Below are 14,606 nucleotides of genomic sequence, written 5' to 3' on the forward strand. Positions count from 1 at the left end.
AATGTTACAAGAAGGGATGGAAAAACATGCTGACTGTTACTTTTTTGTACAAGGAGCACATTTTTCCCTTCTTGTTCAAGCAGCCTAAAGTTTAGAGAGTTTCTTACAGTTTTCATAGCCCTTCAGCAGTGCCTGGTGAGTGCTGAAGCAACTTTACTAACAATTGTGGCTTTATGAAACTATGGCATGTAAGACCAAATTCTTTAAAAAAAAAAAAAAAACAACAAAAAAAAACCCAAAACCAACACCAACACAACCATTTCTATAATTCAGAACTGCTTTGGCCAGAGGAGAGCTGAGAGTCAGCCCATCCTGGCAGGCAGGTGGGGCACTCAGCTGGCACTGTATGCAAGCAGGGCCACTCAAAAGGGCCACCCATGTGTCCAGGGGCCCCCTGTACACTGCCACCCCCGTGTTTCACTGCCCCTCTGCAGGCATGTTTCACCACCACACACAGGAATAACAGCTCAGATTAGCTTGGCCTGATCCAGGTGCTCATCCCCGTGCCAGCTATACTGTCAGGTTGGCAGATCTGACTGTGGGATTAGACCTGACCCAGACCAATTAAAGAAAAAAAAAAAAAAAAAAAAAAGTCAAGGCTGCTTCTCACATCAGCAGAGCCAACTGAAAGCACACACAAAACCACAGCTTCAGGGTGCGGTTCCAGAGCAATTTAAACTCATTTAAATCTTGGCTCCTGCAGTCCCACCTGGCCATAAACGCTGCCTGTCACAGGGTCAGCATGAGCAGCTGTGTCACCACAGCCACTGAAGAGGCTGAAACCCAGCCATGCATATCAGCTTTTCAAGGAGTGATCAGACTCCAGACAGGCTGGGTCTCTGTGCCACCACACTCTTGAGAATCAAAGCTCACAGCAGTCTCTAAGATCAGCTGAAGGCATCTCAGTAAGTTCAGGCTATACAGAATCTGCAAAGGTCAGCAGCAAGGTGGGAGCTGGGATCCCACTGTAATTAAGGCTGGTTCAAATCAGCAGTTTCACTTATGAAAGAAGCTGGACCTAGTTATAGGACCACGTTCTCAGCAAAGCCACTATATCCTTCTGCTTTTAAGCACTTTATCTAGTTTTTAATCACTTTAAAACTGGATTTCCAGGCACAGGTATCCTCTGTACTTGCTACAAAACACCTTCCAAGCACTCCTGTAAAAACACAAGTAAAACATTCACTGGCCTTCAACCCTGCAGAATACTGGTTGTCTTAATGGAAAAATATTTCTGTACATAGTTCAGGCTTTTCCCAACTCAGCTCCCCAGTAACTTCTCTGTGCTGGGCTCCTCACTGCTGGGAGGCTCCCATCCTACACATACAGTGTACTGAGCAGCTGTGCAAACCAGGCACAAGTGTAGGAGGATACCCTCACTTTTCAGGTGGAATAGCCAATAAAATATGGCTAGTATGTACAACTACTCATTTCCCAGTCTGGATGTCCAGATAGATTTTTGGAGCCAGATAAGAATCAGTCTAAACACCTTGCTCGAAGCCACAAGGCGTTTGCTGCACTCTATGAATAGAGCAGGTGAAGGTCTGCAGGGAAGGATATGCAGAGAGTATGTCATTTATTGCCTGCTTTTGTTGGTGTTCAGCCTGCTGTACCCAAGCTGGAAAAGTTGCTGAGGAAAGAACTGCAATCCCTGTCAGCTCTGGAGGCTGAGGGCTGGGCAGCTCTATACCTTGAGGAAGCAGCTCCCTGGTCTGGCAGCTGTTTGCCCATGGATGTGAGTCAGAGCCATGAGGTACTGCTCAAGTTTGACTCCCTACAGATTTGCATCTTAACCTCAACAACATGTTAAGAATAGCACTGACATGATCCCCCCCCCCCAAGTAAGTCTCCTGCAAACACACACTCACTAGAACAACACAGCAATTTCATTTGACACTGACAACAACACATTCTTAACAGCTGTTTATTTTCTTTAGCATTTCAAAACATATTTAGGAGCAAAAGAAGGGTACCCTGCGGAGTTTCTGCAGCCGCCACCTTATTGAGGGGCAGCAGGGAAGCTGATCTCCAAAGCAAAGCACTCTTTTCCTCTGCTCCAAAGATCTCCAAAGGACCTGATCTCCCTTCCTGTCCCATAGAGCAGACTCAAGTTCTGCCTGCCTTCAGCTGTGGTCAGGCAGACCAGAGAATCCCTGGACACTGGAACCCACCTGCATCTCCCTCCACCAAGCTCTAATACTGAGGCAGTGCATGTTCTGCTAGCAGCACCCCCATTTCAAGCACTGGTACCCTGCTGCTGATGTCTGTGGTTTTCTGAAGAAGAGCACAAGCACGGAGGCACAGGAAGTACAGATCCATCAGAGCGCTGTGTAGGGCCCAGCCCATACCTCTGCCCTTCTCACTGCACCCATGAGCAAGGTGCCTGCCCTGGGCACCTCTCTCCCTACTGCACCTCCACCATGTCACAGCAGGGACACTGCTCCCTCTCCACATTGCCAGCAGCTTGGTTCCACAACACACAGCAGTTCAAAGATGCAGGTTCCAAAGGAAAAAAAAAATAAAATAAAATCACCCAAACAGCCTCAATAGTAAAGCAAACACATCAGGTTAATAATTTCCTGCAAGAGACAGAGCACAGTGTGCTTATCAACCCACTAAAGTATGACCCACAAATCCTGCCTATCACTGCCAGTCATTTTTTCCCCCCCCACCTTACACCTTAACATATCCCTAGAATCTCACTGCAGACTGGAGCTGGCAACAGTGACCAGTAAATCTTGAGTTAGAGCAAGTATGTAGCTGAAACCCTACTTAACAGAGAAGGCAAGCTGCACATCTGCACACTTCCAATTCACCGCCTCCAGTGTTGGACTTGATCTAGCACACTCGCGTGTGCTATAAAATCTGCTTCCAGTGCAATATTAATATTTCCTGTTTCAACAGTGTTCAAGTAGCTGTAAGCGTGCTGTAACAGAGCTCACTCCCTTCTTCACCAGGAGACTTCAGGGGAGATGAGCCTTGCACAAAGGGCCCACAGAGCCACTCCTACCGCATGAATTATGAGCACTTGGTTAAACAAAGCAGTTAAACTTTTCAAGTTCTCATTCAGCAGTTTAATTATTAGCAATGTACAAAAGAGTAGAAGAGATAAACAGTATTTGGTTGCCAAATTACACCCATCAATAACAAAGGAAAGTGTTCTCACGAGCCACAAGTGCTACAGAAAGCATACACCCAGAAGAATATATATGCATAGGATACAGTTTAACTTTTTTTTTTTAAAGCTTTAAAAACCCATCTGTTTTCATTTAAGAAAGTCCTATGGAACATTTACCGAAAGAATTTTTCCTATCCAGTTGAAAAAAAATAATAAAATTGCCTTTTGTTCCCCTGCATTCAATACAGACAAATTCATAGATACTCCAGTCAAACACTTCTCTAAAAGCCACTGCCTTGCAAGCACTCGCATCCTGCTGAATTAGGGTGTAGTTTCATTGAGGCGTAGGCTGTTTCACTTTGGGTTTGCCCTGCCTATCTCCACAGGCAAGGCAGCCCTCAGAGCTCCACTCTGCTCATTTGTCTCACCCAATAACCACCAGCACCAGGCAGAGGCACTCCTTGGAACCAGGACCAGAAGCATCAACACATCCCTCACCACTGAATGCCATGGACATATCAGCCCTGCAAACACACAGGTCAGCCCCATTTGCAGGCTGTCCAGTTACAGCAGGGAAGATGAAGGCTTCTCCATCTGCTCAGCAACGTGAGACAAGCTGGAAGCTACTGACAGCTGCAAAACCCATGCTTCAATTAACAGGAAGAACAAAACTGGAGGATGAGACTGTGTGATACTCCTTTCTGACACATTTCTTCACACCTCCCTTTCAGCAACTTGGGTGATGCTGAGGCACCTAGTTTCCCTTCTGCTTAGAGCAGGGACCTGGGCCACTAACACAGATGTTAATTCAGACACTCAGAGCATGGAAATGCCTGAAATCATTTGCAAATCCAGACATTCATAGCTGCACTCTCTACAGCTATACCACATTCCTGGCAATGTCATGAAGCCATTCAGGCAGTTCTTACAGAAAACACATACATGTTTGTTACTTCACACAGGATTTTGAGAGACCAAGATATAAAGAGAACTTAAAGTTTTGGGAATAGCATTTTTTTCCTCAAAGTCAAAATGCTGCATGATTTGCTGCCTTACATCCCTAATTCTACATTTAGTTAATCCAGGTGGTACTCCCAAGAATTACACTTTTCATCTTTACAATCTTCCATGACACCAAACGATTTCATCACAGAAACAGCTTGTACCTTGAGCTCTATTAAGTCCCCATTCACTGCGATTTGGTGAAACTCTGCAATTGATTGTGCTGGGATTGAGAAATAAGCCAGGCAACAGCTGTAGCCAGGCTGGAAACCAGCTACATAAATTCAGTTGCAGTGAGCCTGTTAACACAGTTTCTGCTGTATGAGCTACTTCCTTCTTACTTATATGATCTCACTTGAGTTTGTGCTGGACACAGACATCTGACAGGCACAGCACAGCACCAAAGGAAAACTTTAACAGCCTTTTTTGGTTGTTGATCTTAAGTAACTGACAGCATGCAGAGCTGGAGGCACCTTTCAATAAGTGGTCCATGAAGCCACAAGGTTTTGGCAGCAAAAGCCTAAAAGAAGGCCCAAAGGCTTTGTTCTGAAACAGTTTCTTTAGTGCGCAGTGTTCACCCTGAACTAGCAACAGAAGGGGATCCTCTTGCTTGGTTTCATTCAGCTATTTCCTGGCTCTAAAGATGAAAATGATCAGCTATAAGGATTTTTTCCAGATGCGTGTCTTTTACTAACTACATCAGCAAAACTTGAAACACAAAGCTAGTGTTCAAGTTAGAGATGTCTTCCCAACCACTCTACCTCTGGGTTACTTTCCCCCCTACGCCGGTTTCTGTCAGGCTACAAAATGTGCCTGAAATTTGCATGCATCTCTAGACATCAAAATGAAACGCTACTTGCACACACGTATTACCCAGCAGAGGTTGTCACAGTAAAACACTAACCTTCCTCAGAGCAACCTGCAGGCTATGCCAGGAACTTGAAGCCAAAGTCAAAAGTCCAGGTTAGGTTAAATGTTTAAAGGAGTATGAGGTCGCTAGAGCAAGAAGACTTGGCAGTTTGATAGCCTAACTTGGACAACTTATTAACTCTTCTAGGGAAGCCAGTGTAGATCTACTGTTCAGTGAAGGGTATTGCGCTTGTCAGGGATCCAAAGTGCAATTTCAGTTATACAGAGAATATACAACTCATGGTAGGCTAAATAACCGAGTGACTGAACATGCACCAGAACCTGTGCACACAGAGAGCACCGGTCAAAGGAGAGACAGCGTATGGAAAGGACAGAAGGATATTTTGTCCACTCCTTTTGCTCCCTGGGACTGAAGACCAAGGCCGGGAGAGAGGCTACAGCTTAAAACACTGACCACTTAGGACAGCAAAAAATCCTCTGAGCTCAGAATACTATGATGAGACCATATCTTGAAAATACTTAGCATGTTAAATGTGGTCATTCTTTTCCACAGCTAATAGGAGTGTAGGATTCTTAAGGCAACACCCTGAGCAGTTCAGGCTGGAAGGCGATCAACAACTCTTAATATCCAGGTGTAAACCAATGCACAAATGATGGGCTCTTTATTCCTTGTCAAAGCACTTTTAACTTGACTTTAAGGCAGATAACATGTCATCTGTCCAGATGCACAGGTGCCAAGAAGAAGCCAGAGCAGGTCTGTCAAAAAAAGCACTTGCTGCTGAGGCCACATCATCTGCACCTGATGAGCTCCTGTGTGTTGGGCTAGTGGACAAAGCATCACTTAAGTAGCAGAGGTTGCTCTTAGCACTGTCTCCTTAAGCCCAGACCCCTGTGCTGCCACAAAGGGGATGGCAAAGCAAGCCAGAATGATTCAAAGACCAACTCCAAAAGAAAACTTAATCATCACCAAGACAAACTTACAGTGTGCGTCTCCAGCAACCACTCCAGAACATATCACTAGAACACCTCCAGAAGTCTCTGGGACATCCAGTAAACACTGTGAATGGAAAATGAAATCTACAGGCATGGTTTACAGCCTGCACCACCTGGCAGGTATCCACAGAGGGGAACACTCAGGAGGGTGGGCAGCCTCTGAGATGAAGGCCCCACTGCCAGGCTCCAGCTCCCACACCCTCCCCAAGGCAGACGCAGCCTCCAGCAGTTAAAGACTTCATGTTTCTATTAAAAAAACAACAGCTTTGAAAAAAACTGTCACACTGAAACCTGAAAAGCTGCTCGCCAGACTACAGGGCACTGTAAGTTTTGCAAATAATTTACACGTTCATTTCTAGCATTGCCTAAAATATCAGAAGTGTTCCTTATTGGGATGGTAAAACCAATGGCTTACACCTCCCTGCCCAGAGGAACCAGCAGAAAGCACAGACTGTGCAGGATCACAGCACAGCAGCAGGAGGGAGGTGCTCAGGGCTTTTTATAAATAGAGGTTTGGGAAACAAACACAGTTCATTGGGAAGGAAACACCTGGTAACTGCACTGCTTCTCACCTCACTCACTTTGGAATTTGAAGTTATAAAGGTTTAACCCAAAGCTACTAAATCATAAAGCAACATTTTAGACTGTTCTCCAAAATTCTGAAGCTGCAAAGTTGTAACTTCAAAGACGCAGTTGCAACCCGAACTTCTGATCACAAACCACTGTGACACCTACAACACCAAGATACAGAGTTAAAACCCGAAGCTCCGGCTAGGATGTAAAGCGCTGAAGTTACAACGCGGATCTGCAGCTACAACGCGTAGAGAAAGTTCTAAACGAAAAGAAATTTTTTCCAAAGAGACAATAACACAGCGGACAGAAAAACCGTTCAGAATCCTGCCGGGGGTCGCTACGGCAAGCCGGAGCGCACCGCAGCTCTGCAGCGGCGCCGGCGGGGCTGCCTTTATCCTCCCCAAAGCCCTTCTTTTCGCATCGAACCGGTGTCGGCGAGGGAGAGGAGCGAACAACAGCCGCCCCAGCGCCCTGCTCCCACCGCCCCCGACCCGCCCCGACTCACAGCCGTAGCGGGGCCGCTGCAGGGCCGCCAGCTCCTCATGGTGCATCCTGCCGCCGCCGGAGGGACGGCGCCCGCTGCCGCCCGCCCTTCTTATGAGCCGGCCGCCCGGCGCTGATTTGCTGCCGCACGGCCGCGCCCGCCCCGCGCTGGCATGCGGGGATGTGGGGTACGGCGGCGTGAGAGCTGCGGGGCGCCGCCGCACGGGAGCGGAGGGGGGTGCGGGGCCGGCACGGAGGAGGGAAGAACAAAGGGAAGGGAAAGAGAGGAAGAAAGAAAGAGAAAAAAAAAAAAAATAATGGAAAAGACAAAAAGGACGAAGCAAAGAAAGCAAAAGAAAAAAAAAAGGGGGGGGGAGGGGAAGCCAGGAAAAAAGAACACAAAAAAAAAGCTGGGGTGTGAAGGAGGAGGGAAGAAAGATGGGAAAAAAAAAAAAGGAAACCAAAATAGAAGGGGAAAAAGAAAAGAAATAGAAAAATAAAGTAAAATAAAGGAAGGGGGAAAAAAAAGAAGAAAAATAAAGGAAGGGGAAAAAAATAGAAAAATAAAGGACATTAAAATATTAAAAGACAATAATAACAGGCAACAAAAGCAAAATAAAACACAACAGAATGGAGCAAGAAAGAAAAAAAAAAAGAAGAAGAAGAAGAAAGAAAAAAAAAAAGAAAGAAAGATGAAAGAAAATAAAAATAGCAAGTAAGAAAGAAGGCCAATGACAACTACAATGAAATAGAAAATAGACTGACCCAAAATTGTGAAGGCCATAGCACCTCTCTGGCATTTTTGCAGAAAGGAAGCTGTGAGGAGGCCTGAGATAATAAGCCTGGGACTCCCACCTGAAGTTTATCTCTGTCAAATACACTTGCACTCCACAAGCAGCATTACTGCTGTGCCTAGAGGCCACCAAGCAGTTTGCTATGTAGCCAGGGCACCTCAGGACAAGTGCAGTCCTGTTTCTTTCCAAGGTGTAGGAACAGGGTGGGCACTCAGCCCTGGCTTTGCTACAGGCAGGGCATTACCCTGCTGCAGGTCCAGGATTTGTGACACTGTGGTGACCACTAGCTCTTGGACAACAGCTGGGATGCACCAGAACAGGGCTGGAGGCAGTGGCACTGAAGCTTACAAGTTTCAGTAAAGCCAAGTGTTGGATTCTGCACTTTGGTCACAATGACCCCAGGCAACCCTACAGGCTTGGGGAGGAGTGGCTGGAAAGCTGCTTGATGGAAAGGGACCTTGGTGTGTTGATGTTCAGTTGGCTGAATATGAGCCAGCAGTGTGCCTAGGAGGCCAAGAAGGCGAATGGCATCCTGGCTTGTATCAAGAATGGTGTGGTGAGCAGCACTAGGGAAGTCATCCTGCCCCTGTACTTGGCATTCGTGAGGCCTCACCTCGACTACTGTGTTCAGTTTTGGGCACCTCAGTACAAAAAGGACATGGAGCAGGTTCAGAGAAGGGCAACGAGGCTTGTGAGGGGCTTGGAAAATCAGCCCTATGAGGAGAGGCTGAGTGAGCTGGGGCTGTTTAGTCTGGGGAAAAGGAGGCTGAGGGGAGACCTTATTGCTCTCTTCCAACATGTGAAAGGTGCTTTCAATGAGAGTGGGGCAGGTCTCTTCTCATTGGTGGGCGAGGGGAAATAGCTTCAAGTTGCACCAGGGTAAGTTTAGGATGGATATCAGAAAACACTTCATTACAGAAAGGGTAGTTAAGCAGTGGAATAGGCTCCCCAGGGAGGTGGTTGAGTCACCACCCCTGGAGGTGTATAAAAACCGTGTGGATGTGGTACTGAGGGACTTGATTTAGTGGAGGGTTGTTAGAGTTAGGGTACTATGGTTAGGTTGTGGTTGGACTGGATGATTTTTAAGGTCGTTTCCAACATGAGTAATTCTGTGATACTGTGTTTTATGGCTGTGCTGTGCCTTTCAGGCTGCCTCTAAGTCCTCAGTGGAAACTGGTGGAAGAGAGCAGAGTCTGTGCATACCTGTAATCCAGCAGGAAATGCAGTGACCTTCACTGAGGTTTTCTTCCCTCCCTGCAGCACAGAGTGATAACAGTGCTCAGGCATGCAGAGTAGCACTGGAGGAGCTGTAGTCCTCATCTGTGTTTATGAATGCTTCTGAAGCATCCTTTAAGTAATCTCCCATACACTTCCTCTGTCTGTTAGAAGCAAAAATGGGTGACCAAACCTAATGAAGAACTAAGTTCAATTAAAAGCGAATTTGATAGAAAACACCATCTTTCCTGCAAGTGATTTTTGCTGGCTTTCACATTATGCTTAGCCTAAAACCTAGAAGAGAGGAACTCTTTCTCTTCTGACTCTTTTGTTCTTCGGGCTCTGTCCCTCACTCTGCAACTGAAGAACAATGAGATGCAGCCATCACATGCCCAGTGTGCGTTGACACCTTGACACCATGGCTGACAAAATGTTCACCCTTCTCTTTTAGCACCTGAAATTTGTCCTTCCTCTTCCCCCCCATGCAGCTCCCCTGCTCTGTGCTGATATTTGTGTCTGTGTGGGGGTTCAGCCAATCCATCCCTGGTAAAATCTACTTAATTTTTTCTTTTGGCAGGATAATTTCTTAGAAATACAAGTTGCAACACAGAGCAGGGAGAAGAGGGAAAGGCCAGAGTGGGGAGGATGGAGGAGTTTTTTGGCAGCATTGCTTTCTATGATGCTTACAGAACAGCAGTAGGGAACAAACCCAGTGCTCCCAGCAGGAGCTGAGGCAGGTGGGAGAGTGCTGGAGTAACAAGCAGTAGCTGTGTGGCTTTGTTCACGACCTTTCACATCAGATTTGCTAATCCCTGCTTTTCCGACTCCATCAGCTGTTGGCAGCACAGAGGAGGCTCACACACCCCCAGACATACTGCCCACCCCTCCTGCTACCTCCTCCTCCTCCTGAGTGTGGCCAGGGAGGCTGGCTGTAACTCATATCAAACAGACCAGAGGCTTTTAGCTGGTCCCAGGCAGACCAAAAGCTGCTGCCTGTATTCTCTTCTAAGTCCTTAGGAGGACTTAGTAGTTCTCACAGCTTCTAAGAGGCAGGCACTTAAGAAATCAGTGCAGTTGGATATCTAGAGTAAATGTTTGAGGGCGAACATTTCCTGTTCGCAGTCCAAGTCTTTTAATGGAGCTTGAGATCAATGTCCCCAGCATTATCAAGGGCATCATGCGGTGGGAAGGTGTTCCTCGATGCGTTGCTACTGGCTCCAGTGCCAACCCACGCACCTGCCTGCAAGTGGAGCAGCAAGCTGGTGTGAGGGCTTGGTGCATATTCAGGGGTATCTGCTCACTGCTCCAGGCTTAGAGGGAACAAATCTGGTGGGAAATCATGATAAGGGAGGAACAAAAATGTTGGGCATCTCACTGAGCTCAAATCAAAGCGCTGTAGTGGTCTATGCTGCCTCATGCTCCTTGACAGTTCTGTTGTGTACAGAGGGATTTTAACTGGAGAAGGATATTGATATTTGAAATTCTTGGGTGGCTTATGCAGCAGTGACGCAAGTGCATGCAGGTAATTAGAGACACTGGGCTTTTTGTTGGAAACAGCAGCTTTAAAAACAGTTTTTCTGTGACAATACCTTTATTTTATTTGTAAATTGCGTGGTCTGGTTGGCGGAATTTGTCCTACAGAAAGAAAAGTGGCATTTGATGATTTAGGATACTTTTTTCTTTTCTTCCCCTGTTAGTGCATCACATTAAAACTTCGTTTTAGCTTTCACATGAGAGAAGGACTATGCTAGGTTCACCCTGGTGGTCAGGGGCAGACATCTCCTGTGGTGGGGCAGCCTGGGTCCCTGCAGCACCATTGGAGGAGGATAACTCCAGGCAGGTTCCCAGGTACCGCAAGGGCTTTTCCAATGGTTTTCTTTGCACAGCGAATTGATACCCAGCAAGCTGTAGCTGTCCTTGCCTTCCTGGTGCTTGCACAGATCAAACAGCAGTGGTTTAACACTAAGTACCTGGCTGCACTTCTTGCTCCCCCCACAGAAAGCACAGCTAAGGTCTCTCTGGGCAGCTTCAGGGGCCACATCAAAACTTCTGGATGTCTAAGGAGCTCCCAGTAGCACCTCCAGCCCTGTGAGATGGGGAGTGTTCCTGCTGGAGAACCATGTGAGCCATGGACCCAGATTTATAGTTTTACATAAACTACAGTGGAAAAACTACAATTGATGTCGTGCATTTATAAAGCAAGTCTGAAGGTTAAGAGGTATTTCAGGAAACATGAAGAAACACCACATCAGCAACTGCCCCCACACAGCTGCTGGGCAGTGTTGAGCTCCTCAGCAATAATTGCAGAGAAGGAATCTGCAAGGACAGTGTGGGGAGCTGACTGGCCTGCAGCCTCCCTCTCAGCACAGTATCTGTGCAATGCATCATTTATTCTGTAAGGTAAGTAAAGAAATCTGGCCTCAGAGACCCCTGAACAATCCCACAGCCAGGTCTTGCAGGAATGTGTGGCTGCCCCAATCAGGAAAGGACACAAGGAGCTGCTGAGAGCCTGATGAGTAAGGCAGCATGTTCTTCACATAGTTACTGCCCTGGGTCTACCCTTCAGATGTGCTGTGTCTGTGATCCCAGCTGAGTCTCCTGTTAGAAAGGCAAGCAAGACTGAATCTAGGCTGAGGATGCATCAGATCAGAAGCATCCTAGGAACTGTGAAGCAGTCAGCTGTGGAAGTCGTTCAGAACACCGTTGCAAACAATAGCCTGGTAAAATGGAGACCCAGAGCAGAAGAACTGAAAACATTTTTCAGTATCAGCAGCAAATGCCTCCTTTCAGTTGAGGAAATGATTCTCATTTCTCAGCTGTCCTGGTTGAAACTGAGGGCAATGCTGAACAATAAGCACAATGCATGGAAGAACCCATCCCTCAGATTTTGCAGTAGTTTCTAGGGAAGCCAGAAGTAGGTCAAAATGAGTCCTGTTGGGCATCATTATAAAAATAAAATAAAATAAAATAAAATAATAATAAAACAAAACAAAAACAGAAACAAACAAACAATAAAAAACACCACAAAACAACAACAACAAAACAAACACACAAAGATAGTAATAGTTTACTTACTTAAAATTGAAATGGAAAAGGCAGCTTTTAAAAACAGAGTAAATAGTTCATGGGATGGAATGAAAATAAATGTGTGGGTAACTCTGGCAGAGCCAGACATTCAGAGGAAGAAACCAGAAGTGTGTAAAAATGTGCACAGTAGAATGTTTTTGCATAGCACTGACACCTGAAAAAGGAAATGAAAGATAAATGACTTCAGTATCAGAGGTCTTTCATCTTTCTACCACTTGCAGAACTGAACATTGTTTGCTCTAATTCTTCAGTTGCCAAAGTGAGGCGGTTCTTTTTGTATCCACACTTACACTGTTCCAAGGAAAAGAGCATTCACAGACATCACAGTTTGAGGCAAAAACTGAAGCTAAACCTCATGACTTCCAAGTTAGTGCCACGAATCCAAGAATTTTGATTTCAGATAGTGACAGCTTGGTAATGACAATGCTGTGATTCAGCAGGAACTCTGCATGTCCTTCACTGCACACTACTAATTGGAAACCGTTTGTGTAAGCATCTTTCTGATACTCTTGGATACTTACATGATCTGCTTAGGTGTAGAAACGACTTGCAGAATCTGTTAAAGCAGGGAGGGAGACTGCCCCTCAGACTGGCATGCTGGAAGGACTTCAGTATGGAGCTGCAAAGGAGCCTGGTGCAAATACCGGCTTATTTTGCTCCTTTGTCTCTGAAACCACACAATTAACTCAGTCATGGGACTGATTTGATTTACCAGTGCCCCAGTATGACTTTTTAGGAGCTAGGTCAGGTTACAAATTGCTGCTTAATTATAAATGAGGGTGAGTGGTGTGTCTTGTGGTGAAAGTGAGAAGCAGACATGGCGCAGCAATACCATACTATCCCATACCTTGCTAATTACTTCATCTTATGCATCACAGCACTTCCTAAGGTGCATATCTAAGGTGTATGTTCATTCCTGTCAGCTGAAATGTCCCTCTTCTTTCCTCACTGAAGTTAGAATCCTGGCAGGGCTTGGTTAAATCCTGCCTGCCCAGCTACCTAAGAAACCAGTTTCTCTGCTTGAACAGGTTTAAAAAAACAAAAAGAAGCATTTGTTCAAAAAGTGTTGGACAAATGCCCTGGATCCTGCAAAAATGGCACGAGTTTTGCAAGACAGAGATTGAAATCGTTCTGCAAGAACTCTGCCAGAAAAGAGCTTTTTCCATTTGTCTGTTGGAATAAATATTTATTCATTTAACAGAATACTTCGGAGTGAAGTGACCCTCCTTGTCTAGACATAATGAATGGCCATAAAAACGAATTCAGAACTGTTTGAAAGCAGGGAACATCTGTGCCCGGCTGCAGCTCGCATATTCAGCAAAAAGCATTCTTGACTGGGTTGGATGTAGCAAAACTAAAATCTTGATTGTTTCCTCACATTATCCACGACAGAGGTGGTCTTCTTGGCAGTGGTCTCTGTTGCTGTTGTTTTTTGTAATGCAGCATCTGTGTGCTTCTTTGTGATTGCATGTGCTTAGCAATGTTTCCACTCCGCCAAAAGTCTGTGCATTATTCACTCATTAATGTATTATTTATTTATTACTCTCTAAGCAGGGAGCTCTGCATTTACAGGGAAACCTACTGACAGCCAGGGCAACCCTACAACTACTTTCCTGCCTGCCAACAGTTGCCCTACAGATAACACAGAATCTGAACTCTCATGGATTTCCACTAGACTGGTTCGTGTCTTCTTATTTCCACCACTTTTCCACTGGCACAGCTCCAGGCTTTAGAAAAGCTCCTCATTATTCACATTAGTGTAAAAACGAAAAACGTGTCTGAAAGACTGACCAACTCAGGCTCATGGAGGCAAAGTGAGGAAAGTTCATTACAGCATCCAGGGCCCTTCACAGAAAGCACAGTGTCAGCAGCCTCCTCTTATTTAAATCAAAACAGCTTTAGTTTGGATTCCTTTCCTGAAGTGGCTTCACTGTTGATGACTGCACCATGTTACCCTCTTGCAAAGGGCTGACTGATTTTGAGCAAAGGTAAACTAGTCCCTGGCTCAGGATAGTTTGCTTGCAAAGTGTGGGTCTGCTGGGCACCATGCTTACTTGCATGTGGCTGATCTCAGCTTGCAATGGTAACTGAAACTGCAAGAACAATGTTCACAACAACTTTACAGATCTTTCTCATTAGGTATTTTTCCTCCACCATCTGTAGGTCAGATTGGAAATTGCAATATATTGACATGGGTCTGTTTATTTTCACTAAACAGGTAGTGGCTTCTGCAGGAAAATACAGTCCTCTCATGGCTAGCAGTAATGCTTCCACATAGGGAGGGCCCTATATTGTATTGAAGATATTTTTCCTTGCTTTCAACGTTCATTTAGCAATAACAATGCAAAGTAATATATTGAATTTCAGGTGACTTTTTGAACAGATGTGTGCTATTATCCACCTTTCTCCTGGTGTGTGGTCAGTCTCCAGTTCTGTTACACTTCTGCCAGGCAAAACCCAGAGCTTTTCCC

At 45.7% G+C, this 14,606-nt stretch overlaps 1 protein-coding gene across 4 annotated transcripts in view; it reads right to left on the bottom strand.

Moving 5' to 3' along the window:
* Positions 1 to 7,156, bottom strand: part of IQGAP2 (IQ motif containing GTPase activating protein 2) — a 114,031-nt gene extending 106,875 nt beyond the window's left edge. For 3 of the 4 annotated variants that reach the window (XM_015848846.2, XM_015848847.2, XM_015848845.2), the window contains exon 1: positions 7,062 to 7,156. In XM_015848846.2, the coding sequence (XP_015704332.1) occupies positions 7,062 to 7,107 (46 nt within the window). In that variant the 5' untranslated portion in view covers positions 7,108 to 7,156. The remainder of the gene's footprint in view (positions 1 to 7,061) is intronic. The other variant, XM_015848848.2, reaches the window with a different exon arrangement.
* Positions 7,157 to 14,606: the final 7,450 nt, after the last annotated feature.

This window comes from Coturnix japonica, chromosome Z, assembly GCF_001577835.2.
Source record: "Coturnix japonica isolate 7356 chromosome Z, Coturnix japonica 2.1, whole genome shotgun sequence".
Taxonomy (NCBI): Eukaryota; Metazoa; Chordata; class Aves; order Galliformes; family Phasianidae; genus Coturnix; species Coturnix japonica.